Here is a 15,955-nt window from a genome sequence, read left to right as displayed (position 1 = left end):
TGTGAAGACACCCTTCCGACTATCAGATAATATTTAACTCAATAAAACACTAGCAACACAATAGAAAGATAAGGGATTTCCCAGAATTATCCTAGTAAATGTGTCTAAAAACATCGGAATCCGTCCCAATCGCCTTTTTTTGTTTTGTTTTTTTTCTACTCCATCGCTATCAATATCCTCATACACTAATCTTTCATCCTCGCTCAAATTAATGGGGAAATTGTCGTTTTCTTGGTCCGAATAGCACTTTTTGTTGGAGGCTCCCATTATAAACAATGTGAATATGTGAGGAGCCCCCACACTTGCGATGTCATCGTCTGCGACTTCCGGTAGAGGCAGGGCTTTTAGCACCGAAAGTTGTGAACTTTATCGTGGATATTCCCTACTAAATCCTTTCAGCAAAAATATGGCAATATCGCGAAATGATCTAGTATGACACATAGAATGGACCTGCTATCCCCGTTTCCATAAGAAAATCTCATTTCAGTAGGCCTTTAAGTAAAGTGTGCGGTAACAAAAAGAGTGGCACCCAAACATTTTTCCCTTACATGCGCATGTGCTGTCCTTAAATACCTTATTACACACACACCCGCTTCCCCTCAAACCCAAAATTCTGTCTCCTGTTTTTGTCATTACATTATGCCGTTTGCAATAAAATTGTTGTCATTGTTAGGTTGGTTTCATTTCCAATAATAGCAGTCTTTAATTGACATTGCTGAGGATAAAGGAAGTGAGCCGTTTCTTGTTTATTTCGGATGTTTTTTTTTTTATTTATATGTTCTGTAATCACGCAGTTTAGTCGGCGCATGCTCAAAATGTGCAAATACGTGCGGCTTTGACAGGTATAAACACAGATGTCTATTTGAAGCATTTCATAATCGTCTGCAGGATATCCAAAATAGGAAATATAAGAACTGCAAAAGCACTCAGAAAGCAAAGACCTCAGCCAGGCACTACCTGCCAATAGTAAAAAAAAAAAAAAAAAAAGTCCTGAATCCCAACGGTGATCTGGATCAGCCCCAAAATGTAATCACGTTTTTTCATAACATTTTTGACAAATGTGCCAACCATTTTTTTTGAGCCATTTAGCGCGGAAAAAGACTGAACCCTTTTAACAGTCATTCACTGTCTTTGAATCTTGTAATGTATGGTAACGTAGTAGAAAGGATACGGATCAGGCACACAGTATGATCACTAGTTTCTTATCCCATTTCTGACCTTTCCTGAAATGTATATTGCCAACTTTCTAACTAGCTAAGTAAGTAAACAATTACCCAGACCAAGAAGTAGAGATTTAAATGTTTCAGAGACGCAGAAAAGTAGTCTACACCTCATTTCCGTTTGCTCTTGGTGTCGGTGGTCTGAAAGACGCTGGACGCAGACATGAGGTTCTCAATGTATTGCCCGAGGACCTGGTTCTCCGACTTTAACTTCAAGTTCTCCTCTTTCACTGCATCCACGCGCGCTGAAAGATCTGAAGCAAACAACGGGTGGGATTTAAACGGCTGCATTAACAATTACAGTACATAGTGCACCGTAGTACATGAAAGTGTACTGTAGTTCATACAGAATAAGGTGTCATTAATTACCTTCAAGTGTATGCTGAAGCTCTAACACCTGATTTATAAGCCTCGTCTTCTCCTCCATCTCCACCTGGTTTTCCATGTCCCCTACAAGAGACAAGACGTACAATCACTACATCACCACACTACATCATTATGACGTCATCCTGAACTGACGTACCATCTATATCACAGTTCATGATAAAAAGCTCGTTCTCCGGCTTAGTATACAGGGCTGCAGGTCTGCTGTCCACTGTAGAGGAAGGACACACACAGTTAGACATGCCTTCGTCCAACATTAGATGTTCAAATTCTTTAATGAGAAGAGCGTATGTGCTTGTCTCAAACTGTCAAATAAGACCCGAAAAACTAAATTTGTCGCAAGCTGCTTTTTAGAAAAATAGAATTTCGAGGAGTCTGAATACTTGCTTAATATGGCGACAAAATCACTAAGTTGGCAAGTGGATCCCACCTTCTAGTTTTCTTATTCTTTGGCATACTATGGTCATGTATTAAGGGTGTCTATTTACAAAAACTTGGCGTAAGCCTTTTTTCATGACAAAGTTGAGATGTATAAAGAGTGAACCGAAGGTGGAAATGTACGGTGCCTCACACCAACCTCATCACTGTTGACCACAGCATGTAGAATTGTGCAGACAATTCTACATGCTGTGGATATTTTAGCGACACTCAAACGTGATTCTGGGCAACTGCTGAAATAGAGAAATGTCAAGCTATCACTCCTCAGAGTGACTGATCACATGGTGATTGCATGTCAGAGACATATGAACAATTAACACAGCCCCGTATGTGCAATTACAAAATGGAAATAAACACTTAGGCCAGTAAGCTCTGCCAAAAAAACAAATTATCTTCATGTTAGCCAAGTATATTAAAAGGGGAACTGTATTTTTTTAATACGATGAGTATGTACAGTATATGTCACGTGTCAAACTCAAGGCCCGGGGACAAGATCCTTCTTTATTATAACTGAAAAAATACTTGTACTGCATGCAATTGCATGTGCAAACCCCGTTTCCAAAAGTGATGTGTTACATCACCTTTTCTTTTAACAACACTCAATAAACGTTTAGGAACTGAGGAAACTAATTGTTGAAACTTTGAAAGTGGAATTCTTTCCCATTCTTGTTTTATGTAGAGCTTCAGTCGTTCAACAGTACTGGGTCCCCGCTGTCTTATTTTATGCTTCATAATGCGCCACACATTTTCGATTGGAGACAGGTCTGGACTGCAGGCGGGCCAGGAAAGTACCCGCACTCTTTTTTTACGAAACCACGCTGTTGTAACACTTGTCTTGCTGAAATAAGCAGGGGCGTCCATGATAACGTTGCTTGGATGACAACATATGTTGCTCCAAAATCTGTATGGACCTTTCAGCATTAATGGTGCCTTCACAGATGTGTAAGTTACCCATGCCTTGGGCACTAATGCACCTTCATACCATCACAGATGCTGGCTTTTGAACATTGCGCCTTAAACAATCCGGATGTTTTTTTTCCTCTTTGTTCTGGAGGACACCACGTCCTCTGTTTCCAAATATTATTTGAAATGTGGACTCGTCAGACCACAGAACACCTTTCCACTTTGCATCAGTTCATCTTAGGTGAGCTCGAGCCCAGCCAAGCCGGCGGCGTTTCAGGATATTGTGGATAAATGGCTTTGGCTTTGCATAGTAGAGTTTTAACTTGCACTTACAGATGTAGCGACCAAATGTAGTTACTGACAGTGGTTTTATGAAGTGTTCCTGAGCCCATGACACACTGATGTCGGTTTTTGATGCAATACCACCTAAGGGATCAAAGTCCGTAATATCATCGCTTACGTGCAGTTATTTCTCCAGATTCTCTGAACTTTTTGATGATTTTACGGACCGTAGATGGTAAACTCCCTAAATTCCTTGCAATAGTTCGTTGAGAAATGTTGTTCTAAAACTGTTCGACAATTTGCTTACAAAGTGGTGACCCTCAACCCATCATTGTTTGTGAATTACTTAGCATTTCATGGAAGCTGCTTTTATACAGTTGTGATCAAAATTATTCAACCCCCACACAATATTGGTGTTTTAGCAAGTTGGACATTTATTCCGTATTTTGTTTATAGTCATATCAAATAAAGATGTGTCAAATAGACAAATGCAACTTAAATTGTAACACTGTATTTTACAAAATACCAAAAAAGGACATTTTTCTTAATATCTCATTGACAAAATGATTCAACCCCCTAGTTACATGCATCTTTAGTACTTAGTAGAACACCCTTTGGCAGTAATTACATCCTTCAAACGTGATACATAACCGGACACAAGCTTCTTGCAACGATCTACAGGTATTTTAGCCCATTCCTCTTGGGCAAAGGCCTCCAGTTCATTCATATCCTTGGGCTTGCGTGCTGCAACTACTTTCTTCAAGTCCCACCACAGGTTTTCTATAGGATTTAGGTCTGGCGACTGTGAAGGCCACTCCAGAGTCTTCCAGCCCTTCTTCTGCGACCACTCTGATGTTGATTTGGAGGTACAGTATGCTTGGGATCGTTGTCCTGTTGGAAGGTCCAACATCTCCCAAGCCTCAGCTTCGTCACTGACTTCATGACATTTGCAGCTAATGTATCCTGGTAGGAAATAGACTTCATAATGCCTTGAACGCGCTGGAGATTCCCGGTACCTGAGGCAGAGAAACAGCCCCAGAGCATGATTGACCCCCCACCAAGCTTAACAGTGGGCAAGGTGTTCTTCACTTTGTAAGCTTCATTTTTTCTCCTCCAGACATAACGTTGATTCATAGGCCGAAAAAGTTCCAGTTTTGTCTCATCACTCCATAGAACAGTTTCCGAAACCTCTGGGGTTTGTCCAGATGATTTTTGGTACACTGGAGTCTATTTTTCTTGTGCCTTGTAGTCAGAAGTGGGGTGCGCCTGGGAGGTCTGGCATGGAGGCCTTCATCTCGTAGTGTGCGACTTATTGTCTGGGACGAAACCTGCGTTCCCCCCTCTGCAATGTCCTGTTGTAGTTCCTCAGCTGTTACCCAGGGGTTTTCACTACTGTACGCTTCAAATACTGGACAGCAGTTGCACACAGCATCCTCTTTCTATCAATCAATCAATCAATGTTTATTTATATAGGCCCAAATCACAAATGTCTCAAAGGACTGCACAAATCATTACGACTACAACATCCTCGGAAGAACCCACAAAAGGGCAAGGAAAACTCACACCCAGTGGGCAGGGAGAATTCACATTCAGTGGGACGCCAGTGACAATGCTGACTATGAGAAACCTTGGAGAGGACCTCAGATGTGCGCAACCCCCCCCCTCTAGGGGACCGAAAGCAATGGATGTCGAGCGGGTCCAACATGATACTGTGAAAGTTCAATCCATAGTGGCTCCAAGACAGCAGTGAGAGTCCCGTCCACAGGAAACCATCTCAAGCGGATCAGCAGCGTAGAGATGTCCCCAACCGATACAGGCGAGCGGTCCATCCTGGGTCCCGACGAGCGGTCCATCCTGGGTCTCGACTCTGGACAGTCAGTACTTCATCCATGGTCATCGGACCGGACCCCCTCCACAAGGGAGGGGGGGACATAGGAGAAAGAAAAGAAGCGGCAGATCAACTGGTCTAAAAAGGAGGTCTATTTAAAGGCTAGAGTATACAGATGAGTTTTAAGATGAGACTTAAATGCTTCTACTGAGGTAGCATCTCGAACTGTTACCGGGAGGGCATTCCAGAGTACTGGAGCCCGAACGGAAAACGCTTTATAGCCCGCAGACTTTTTTTGAGCTCTAGGAATCACTAATAAGCCGGAGTCTTTTGAACGCAGATTTCTTGCCGGGACATACGGTACAATACAATCGGCAAGATAGGCTGGAGCTAGACCGTGTAGTATCTTATACGTAAGTAGTAAAACCTTAAAGTCACATCTTAAGTGCACAGGAACTTTCTTGTTCTTGTCAAAAGTCTAGCAGCCGCATTTTGTACCAACTGTAATCTTTTAATGCTAGACATGGGGAGACCCGAAAATAATACGTTACAGTAATCGAGACGAGACGTAACAAACGCATGGATAATGATCTCGGCGTCTTTAGTGGACAAAATGGAGCGAATTTTAGCGATATTACGGAGATGAAAGAAGGCCGTTTTAGTAACGCTTTTAATGTGTGACTCAAAGGAGAGAGTTGGGTCGAAGATAATACCCAGATTTTTTACAGAGTCACCTTGTTTTATTATTTGGTTGTCAAATGTTAAAGTTGTATTATTAAATAGAGGTCGGTGTCTAGCAGGACCGATAATCAGCATTTCCGTTTTTTTGGCATTAAGTTGCAAAAAGTTAGCGGACATCCATTGTTTAATTTCATTAAGACACGCTTCCAACTGACTACAGTCCGGCATGTTGGTCAGCTTTAGGGGCATGTAAAGTTGGGTGTCATCAGCATAACAGTGAAAGCTAATACCGTATTTGCGTATGACGTCACCTAGCGGCAGCATGTAGATGCTGAAGAGTACAGGGCCAAGGACCGAACCCTGGGGAACTCCACACGTTACCTTAACATAGTCCGAGGTCACACTGTTATAGGAGACGCACTGCATCCTATCAGTAAGATAAGAGTTAAACCATGACAGGGCTGAGTCTGACATACCAATTTGTATTTTGATACGCTCTAATAAAATATTATGATCGACGGTATCGAAAGCAGCGCTAAGATCGAGGAGCAGCAACATAGATGACGCATCAGAGTCCATCGTTAGCAATAGATCATTAGTCAATTTTGCGAGGGCTGTCTCAGTCGAGTGATTTGCCCTGAAACCGGATTGAAAGGTTTCACATAGATTGTTAAACGCTAAGTGCTCATTTAGCTGCTCTGCAACAATTTTTTCGAGGATTTTCGAAATAAAGGGAAGGTGAGACACCGGTCGGCAGTTTACCATGAGGTCAGGATCGAGGTTAGGTCTTTTAAGGAGAGGATGAATAACCGCTTTTTTGAATGCAACGGGAACAGTGCCCGAGGAAAGTGATAAGTTTATAATATTTAGCACTGATGGACCTAATAATACAAAAAGCTCCTTGATAAGTTTCCCAGGAAGTGGGTCAAGTAAACATGTTGTTTGTTTTATTCCATTTACACGTTTTAACAATCCTTCTAATGTTATTTCATCAAAACGAGAGAAACTATTTTGGATATTTGCAGTATCCGCCGTATATACAATCGTATCTGTGTTACTATAACCCCGTTGTAGCTGGGACGCATTGTCTTTAATCTCCTTTCTAATAAGTTCAATTTTCTTATTAAAGAACTTCATAAAGTCATCTGCCGAATGGGTGGAGCTACTGGAAGGAGTCCCTTGTTGGGTTAGCGATGCTACTGTACTAAACAAAAATTTTGGATCGTTTTTATTAATGCGGATGAGATTTGAGTAATAACTAGTTTTAGCTAAGGTAAGCATGCGTTTATAAGTTATTAAACTATCACTCCATGCTTGATGGTGCACCTCAAGTTTAGTCGTGCGCCATTTGCGTTCCAGCTTTCTACATAATAATTTCTGAGCTCTAGTTTCTTCAGTAAACCATGGCGTACGCCTTTTTGGAGCCTTTTTTAACTTCAGCGGTGCTATACTATCAATGGTTTCGCGCAGGGCGTTGTTAAAGTTGTTAGTGAGGTTATCAATAGAGCCCACATACTTTGGGAACGGTGCCATTACCGAGGGCAGTAGGTCCGCAAGAGTCGTCGTTGTGGCAGCATTAATGTTGCGGCTGCTGTAGCAGTTATTATTATTATTAGCTTGCCGAACATGAGTCTGAACTTCGAATTTTATAAGGTAATGATCGGACATTACTTTAGTATACGGGAGTATCATAACTTTGGAGACAATGATACCTCTGACAAGCACTAGGTCTATCGTATTACCGCTGCGATGCGTCGGTTCATTTATTATTTGTGTAAGACCACAGCTATCAATTATAGTCTGGAGCGCCACGCACGGTGGGTCCAATGGGGTATTCATATGGATATTAAAGTCCCCCATTATAATTATATTATCGGCGTGCGTCACTAGATCAGCAACAAACTCTGAGAATTCACTAATAAAGTCCGAATAGGGCCCTGGGGGGCGGTAGATAACGGCCAGGCACAGAGGCAGAGGTGTGGCAGACTTCATAGAAAGCACCTCAAACGATTTATATTTATTATTTAAGTTAGGACTAAAGTTAAAGTTTTCGTTGTATATTAGTGCGACACCCCCTCCCCTTTTGAGGTGACGGGCAATATGCGCATTCGTGTAGTTAGGAGGGGATGCCTCATTTATCGCAAAAAAGTCGTCTGGTTTAAGCCAGGTTTCGCTAAGACCGATGACGTTAAGGTTGTTGTCTCTAATGACCTCATTGACTAATAACGTTTTGGGAGACAAAGATCTGATGTTTAGAAAGCCCATATTATAGGTAGTGGGCTGTTTTAAGGAGTTGTTGATAAAATTATCCGTAGTAGCAATATTAATGATGTTGCGTTTATTATGCGCAGTGTACTTAAAATAATTACGACCATATCTAGGAATTGATATGACGGGAATTTTCAGATTGTCTACTTGGCGCTGCGATAAACTGAACGCATCATAATTTGCCACCTCAGTAGAACGCATGTCTAACTCTGACGTAGTCATAGACACAGTAGAAAAAACATTTTGTGAGTTGTGTATTATTCTACGAAAATTGCTATGTGTACAGGGATCATCCAGCCTGGCGCTGGCTAGTTCTAACTTAACTGACTCCATACCCAGGCTAGCAGGCTCTGTAATTGCCTGTGACCGGGCTTGCTCTAGTGCAGTTAGTCAAATGTGGCTCAATGCGAAGTCTATGTTCCGAGACAAGAGGATAGCGCCTTCCTGGTTAGGGTGAAGGCCGTCTCTCCTCAGCAAGCCAGGTTTGCCCCAGAAAGAGGGCCAATTATCAATAAACGTAAATCCCTGTTGTCTGCAGAAGCTATCCAGCCACCTGTTAAGAGAGACTAATCTGCTATATCTCTCATCATTGCCTCTCCCAGGCAGGGGGCCAGAGACAATTACTCGATGCCTGGACATCTTTCTGGCGAGATTACAAGCCCTGGCTATGTTTCTCTTTGTAATCTCTGATTGTCTCATCCTAACGTCTACCATGCCCAGGTAGTGTTTCCACTGTGCCTTTATCTTTAAAATTGCAAGTTATGCTCCCAACTGTGTCTCTTGGAATGTGTAATGTCTTTACTATTTTCTTATATCCATGCCAGTTCTTATGAAGAGAAATTACCTCCTCTTTTGACTTCTTGGACCACTCCCTGGACTTCACCATGTTGCAAATACACCATTGACCATCTACAAGAAGCTGAGCGTCAGTCTTTTTCAATCAGTTTAATTGTTGCTCGTTATGGTTCTAATCACATCTACAGGTGTTTTCAACACCTGATTGAAAATACCTTATTCAAATTCTGTTCTTAAGAGTTATGATCTTCAAGGGGTTGAATAATTTTGTCAATGAGACATTAAGAGAAATGATACTGTCTGGTATGTTACAAAATATAATGTTGTAATTCAAGTTGCATTTGTCTATTCAATGCATCTTTATTTGATATGACTATAAACAAAATACGGAATAAATGTCCAACTTGCTAAAACACCAAAATTGTGTGGGAGTTGAATAATTTTGATCACAACTGTACCCAATCATGGCACCCAACTGTTCCCAATTAGCCTGCACACCTGTGGGATGTTCCATATAAGTGTTTGTTGAGCATTTCTTAACTTTATCAGTGTTTATTTCCACCTTTCCCAACTTCTTTGTCACGTGTTGCTGGCATCAAATTCCAAATGTAATGATTATTTGCAAAAAAAAAAATGTTTATCAGTTTGAACATCAAATATGTTGTCTTTGTAGCATATTCAACTGAATATGGGTTGAAAATGATTTGCAAATCATTGTATTCCGTTTATATTTACATCCAACACAATTTCCCAACTCATATGGAAACGGGGTTTGTATATTAAACTTTAATATGATCTAATAATGTAAAAAAATTACATGTTATTGAATAATTTAATTAAATGTGTATGAACTTAAAGGGAAAGTACTTATCCAAGAATCTGTAATAATAATAATAGTGTTAATGTTAATAATGTAATGTTACTTAAATTGGTATGAACTTAGGTTTGAAAGTAGTTATACTCTGTAATGATAAAAACTTAGTTATTATTCGTGTTTCCTAATGCAATAAATAATATATTATACATTACACTTTTTTAAAATAAAATATCTGATTGCAAGTTATTTATTTACTTGTACACTGTAAAAATGGTAATAGGTAAAAAAATAAATAAATAAATTAAAACTTTCTGCTCTGCCGTCCAAATTTTGCCGTAAAAACAGTTTTTTCATGTACAGTAATTCTCCATGAAACAACAACCATATATACGAAAAAATTACCTCTCAGTCGCCAGAATTGTAAACGTTAAAAACACAGTGATACCATTTTTACATTTATAGAAATTTGCTGTAAAAAAACCCCACAGTCAATTCTACGGTAAAATGATGGCAACTGAGCTGCCTGTCGACAGAGAACATAAACAAATGATACAATGATGTGCGATTGTATAATATCAAGAAGTGAGTCCTTATACATTTATATTAATTTATTACTCACTGTTACAAGTGGCCCTATGAGGGCAGCCATAACTGCAATGTGGCCCTCGGCGAAACAATTTTGACACCCCTGGTACATGTCAACGGAAAACATTTTCATTCGATCAATGTAAATATGTGTGATATGCAAATGCAATAACACAGCATTGAAGAGAAGTGTCCTGGTTCAATGCATGGTAATTACATTTGAAGTAAGAGCATGGTTAGGAACAGACTACAAGCTGGCATTGTGCAAAATGGGTGACATTTATTTATATAATTGTCCTAGTATTAATCCCTGTGATACAAATTGAGCATATTTTTCCCCCAAATGTTTTATCCTGCCTTTACAGCATTATTATAAAACAGTATTTAAAGTTAGTGACTTGCTGTTATTTCTGGTCAAACTACATCTTAGGATTTTCAAATAAGCCCCTGATTGTCTTTTTTGTGCAAAACTAAATAACACATTTTTCTGGCGCATGCACTGCTGCACTAACGAGGAACAGAGTACATTTTTATACTCTAGCAAGAAGTACCTTCAAATCATTGTCGGTGAAATTCTTCTCATTTGCCGTATTACTTATTTGCTTTGTGTTTTCTACCGTGTCTGTGAGATCTCAGACACGTGGCCAATTTAAAATCTAAGTCCATCCATAACTTTTTGAGTTATGTTGCTAAAAAACAAACAAAACCTGGTGAAAACATAACCTTTGTCTACCTTTGTCTCAAGGGTTTTCTAGGTGACACAAAGCGGGTCACGACGAGTGAAAGGGCCCGGTGGGAGCATGAGATCTGCACACCGGGGGAAATATGGAAAGCTACATGATAAACCATCATCCGGAAAAGATGTCTGAAGACAGCGAAGCTAAACATCAATTTTTTAGGTATTTACATTCATCATCATCATCACCATCATCATCAGCCGTTGTCAGTCCACTGCTGGACGAAAGCCTCAGCATGTTTCTGCCATTTGGCGTACTTTTCATGCTGGTTATTAGCCTACACCTTCCACGCTGGCTTGGTGCGGGTTGGAAGGTATTTACATTATTAAAAGTTAAATCATCAGAGATTTGCTTGAAACAGTGAATGTTTCCGCACACTTATTTTTACTCAAACATACATGTTTGTAGTAATAAATAGGATTAGAACATTTAAGTGAGTAACAGTGTTTATCCTAAACATTCTTGCCACTGCATTTTTACCAAGTTTTTTAGGACAATTCCACAATATCGTACCGTAATAATATCCTACCCTGAGATTTTGATTTGGTAACATCCCCAATAATGGCACATTTAGATTGTGCTTAAAAAAATACACAGTATGGTTGGGCGATATGGACCAAAACTGATATCCCGGTATTTTTAGGCCAAATGGCAATATACAATACATAACGGTATCTTAAACAAAACGTTCAAAGTGCTTAAGGTTGCCTAAGTCTTTTATGGCTAGATAACATGTGTTGAGAGTACTTATTTTTGTTATAAGTAGTAACTTAAAGTGTTGCTTACTCTTATAAAGTTATTAATTAGCCGCTAGTGTTTCAAAGCAGTTTTTGTTAATTTTGTTTCTTAATGTTAGGTTTAAAGCCTCACACTTGTACGCAAAATAGATGGAGCTTCTACTCACTCATGCTGGTGAAACCTGCTGACTTTTCAGTTTAAAACTACTCTTCAGCCACCCGGCCGCTATAATAGGTTAGTCCACACGGGCTATGGGGAGAGGCACTTTCAAGGAGTAGTCAAACATTTGACACAACGAGCAAACAGCAGAGAAGAGCTATCGCTAGCTGCTGTGCTAAGAACTGAACAACATGAACAGATGAGATAGGTGATAAAGTCGACACAAGGAGAGATATAGAATCAGAATCAGAATTAGCTTTATTGTCATTACACAGGGTAACAAGATTGAGGCCATTCCATACAGTGCGATGTGTGCATGCAAGAAAACAATGTGTAAATATATAAAAAATATAGAAGTGCAAAGAAAGGCGTGGAAGAGAACAGTGGGTGAAATGAATATATACATGAAAGAAACAGGGTGGTTGGTGGAATGGGTTATTGCACCGAAGAGAAGGCAGTTATGAGGGTTAATGGGGCAGTCCGTTCAGGGTGATTATGGCCCTGGGGAAGAAGCTGTTCTTTAGCCTGTTTGTCTTGGTTTTAATGCACCTGTAGCGCTTCCCAGAGGGTATCAGGTGGAACAAGTCGGAGCCAGGGTGGGTGCTGTCCTTGATGATGGCACTGGCTCTGTTGAGGCAGCGGGAGGTGTAGATGTCCATCAGAGAGGGGAGAGGGCGGCCGATGAACTTCTGAGCCGTCTTGACCACTCTTTGCAGTCTCTCCCTGTCTGCTGCAGTGCAGCTGCCGTACCATACTGTAATACAGTAAGTCAGCAGGCTCTCGGTGGACGAGCGGTAGAAGGTCAGCAGCAGATTGTACTTCCTGAGGACTCTCAGGGAGTGTAGCCACTGCTGAGCCTTCTTGATGATTGATATGGTGTTGACTGTCCAGGAAAAGTCGTTAGCGATGTGGACTCCAAGGTACCTGACGGAGTGGACCCTCTCCACACGCTCGCCGTTGATGTAGGGGCAGGGTCGGTGCTGTTCCTCCTGAAGTTGACGATGATCTCTTTGGTCTTGCTGGTGTTGAGAGCAAGGTTGTTCTCCGAAGACCAGGTCGTCAGCTTCAGGACCTCCTCCCTGTAGGCAGCCTCGTAACCCCTGGAGATGAGCCCGACCACCGTGGTATCGTCAGCAAACTTGACGATAAGGTTGTCACTGTGGGCTGGACTGCAGTCATGAGTGTAGAGGCAGTAGAGGAGGGGGCTCAGCACACAACCATGTGGGGAGTCGATGCTCACCGTGCAGGTGGATTAGAGGTGGGGGCCAAGTCTCACATTCTGGGGTCAGTCCGTTAGGAAGTCCCTTATCCAGCTGCTTGTGAGAGGGGGGAGGCCAAGAGTGTCCATTTTATTGCAGAGTCTGTCTGGGATTATTGTATTGAAAGCAGAACAATAATCCACAAAGAGCATCCGGACGTAGCTGTCCTGCTGCTCCAAGTGGTTCAGAGCAGAGTGGAGAGCAACAGCGATGGCGTCCTCTGTGGATCTGTTCGCCCGGTATGCGAACTGGTGGTGGTAGAAGTCTGTAGGGATGTGGTCCTTGATGTGCTCGAGAACCAGTCTTTCGAAGCACTCCATGATTACCGGAGTGAGGGCCACTAGTCGGTAATCATTCAGGATGGTGATGGGTGACTTCTTCGGCACCGGGATTATTGTGGATGACTTCAGGCAGGATGGGATGACTGCCTGAGCCAGGGAGAGGTTGAAGATCCTGGTGAAGGGGGGTGCGAGCTGGTGAGCGCACGCCCTGAGCACCTTACCAGGTTGGGGTAAACCCGGATGGTTTTTTCCACAGTCACATTCCCAATCCAGAACTGTATGTTGTCCAGCACCGTTCCTGTGGCTGTCTCCAGCTCCTGTTGTTGGAAGAGGTCCCAGTCTGTGTATTGGAAGCAGTCCTGAAGTTTGCGGAGTGCATCCTCAGGCCAAGTCATAACAGTCTTTGTGACGGGCCTGGCCTGGCGTCTAATGGGGGTGTAGGTAGGAGAGCGCAGGAGGGAAAGATGGTCTGACTGTCCAAGCTGGGGGAGGGGTGTAGCTCTATACGCGTGCTTCATGTTGGTGTACATGTGGTCCAGGGTGTTCTTGCCCCTTGTAGAACACTTTACGTGCTGGTAGAACTTAGGAAGTACAGTCTACAGATTGGCCTTATTAAAATCCCCTGCTATGATATGAGTTGAGTATATGATATATGAAATTATATATACTGTAAGTTCTCAAGTGTAAATAAAGTTGTAGTCACTCACCAATCGCCAAATGCAGTCAAGGACCAAAGCACTTGATGCAATGCTTTGGTCAACCTACTCCATACTTGCCAACCCTCCCGGATTTTACGGGAGACTCTTGAAATTCAGCGCCTCTCCCGAAAACCTCCCGGGACAAATTTTCTCGCGAAATTCAGGCGGAGCTGGAGGCCACGCCCCCTTCAGCTTCATGTGGACCTGAATGAGGACAGCCTGTTTTCACGTCCGCTTTCCCACAATATAAACAGCGTGTCTGTCCAATGATGTTATAACTGTAGAATGATCGAGGGCGAGTTCTTGTTTTTTTATGTGGGTTTATTGTTAGGCAGTTTCATTAACATCCTCTCAGCGCGGTAACAACACACAACAGCAGTCACGTTTTTGTCTGCCGTAAACAGCGATGTTGTGACACTCTTAAACAGGACAATACTGCCATTTACTGTACATGCACCACAACACCTCCGGGCAATTTCAACCCTCCTCCATTCACATCCCATCTCCCTGGATTGTAAAAAAAACTAATGTAAATAATCAAATGTATTTCTAATGTATGTACTTGTTCTTATGCTATCTGAACTCACTATGTTCTCTGCTCGCTGTACATATCCTACTAAGTAAGACCTACACTGTTTCAATGTCTATTTCTCTGTTGATGCAATTGTTGATGACTGAAGTACTGATATCAACCAAAGCTCCTCATCCCACCCGCCGGATTGTATATAATTCAATGTATATACTATCATGGTTAACTTGTGTGATGACTGTATTATGCTGATATAGGGCTGGGCGATATACCGATACACGCGATATATCGCGGGTTTGTCTCTGTGCGATATAGAAAATGACAATATCATAATATTCGATTAAACGTTGTCACGCAGTTGTTTTTAGCTGCGGGCATTACACTACAGGCTCTCCTCGCTCTTTCCTGTGTCTCCTTCTCACAGACAAGCGGGCACACATTCTTACATACGTCACATACTGTCACGTCATATGTCATACGTGTACGCCCTCGCCCAGCAGAGAGGTAGCAATGTGGCTAACATTAGCTGTGATGCTAGCAGGTTGTTGCGAGAGAAAGAAGGTGCGAATTCCGTAACAAATGAAAGAAGAATTAATTCCCAAGAAAAACAGCATCATCTGGCGGTGGTTGGCTTCAGACGGGAATATGTCGAATAGACAACTTTAATTTGTCATGTGTGAGGCACAAGCGTTGCTACCAAAAGAAGCATTACTGCTAATATGTAGCATCATTTAAAAGTCACCTGCTAATAACTTTAATAAATACAGTTTTAGTAAATTGACTTAGTTGTGATTTCCTTCTTTGCATGAAAGTTTAAAAGTAGCATATATTACTGCAGTATGAACAAACATTTTTTAATGTAGACACAGAATCACCATACTGCTGTGATTATATGTATCCAGTGTTCATTCAAGGCTAAGGAAAAATACAGAGAAATATATTGTATATTGTAGGGGTGTAGCGGTACACAAAAATTTCGGTTTGGTATGTACCTCGGTTTAGAGGTCACGGTTCGGTTCATTTTCGGTACTGTAAGAAAACAACAAAATATAAATGTTTTGGTTATTTCTTTACCAGATTTGTAAACAATGGCTTTTAACATTGGGAACACTATAATAATTCTGCCCACGTTAATCCACATTAAACTGCCTCAAATTGTTTCTTTAATTAAATAAAATGACAAAACCTTTCTTCTACATATAAAAAGTGCAACATTAAACAGTTTCAAGTCAACTCATCATGCTTCATTTATTACAGCATTTGGGAAGCCTGTAGTTGACTTTTATCACACACACACACACACACACACACACACACACACACACACACACACACACACACACACGCAGCAAA

The 15,955-nt window shown here is 41.5% G+C and overlaps 1 protein-coding gene across 6 annotated transcripts in view; it reads right to left on the bottom strand.

Annotated features, from left to right (window-relative positions):
* The window catches only part of scoca (short coiled-coil protein a), a 52,468-nt gene that overhangs the window by 20,791 nt on the left and 15,722 nt on the right, over positions 1 to 15,955 (bottom strand). For 5 of the 6 annotated variants that reach the window (XR_009807846.1, XM_061908581.1, XM_061908570.1 and 2 more), the window contains 3 exons: positions 1,744 to 1,815; positions 1,590 to 1,670; positions 1,331 to 1,474 (listed from right to left, as the gene is read on the bottom strand). Coding sequence is in view for 5 of the 6 variants with exons in the window: in XM_061908581.1 (XP_061764565.1) it covers positions 1,332 to 1,474; positions 1,590 to 1,670; positions 1,744 to 1,815 (296 nt within the window). In the remaining variant the exon portion in view is untranslated. Of the gene's footprint in view, positions 1 to 1,330; positions 1,475 to 1,589; positions 1,671 to 1,743; positions 1,816 to 8,848; positions 8,914 to 15,955 lie in introns of all 6 variants that reach the window. The other variant, XM_061908589.1, reaches the window with a different exon arrangement.

This window comes from Nerophis ophidion, linkage group LG01 (assembly GCF_033978795.1).
Source record: "Nerophis ophidion isolate RoL-2023_Sa linkage group LG01, RoL_Noph_v1.0, whole genome shotgun sequence".
Classification (NCBI taxonomy): domain Eukaryota; kingdom Metazoa; phylum Chordata; class Actinopteri; order Syngnathiformes; family Syngnathidae; genus Nerophis; species Nerophis ophidion.
The sequence above is the reverse complement of the archived record's forward strand: the minus strand, read 5'-3'. Positions and strand labels throughout refer to the sequence as shown.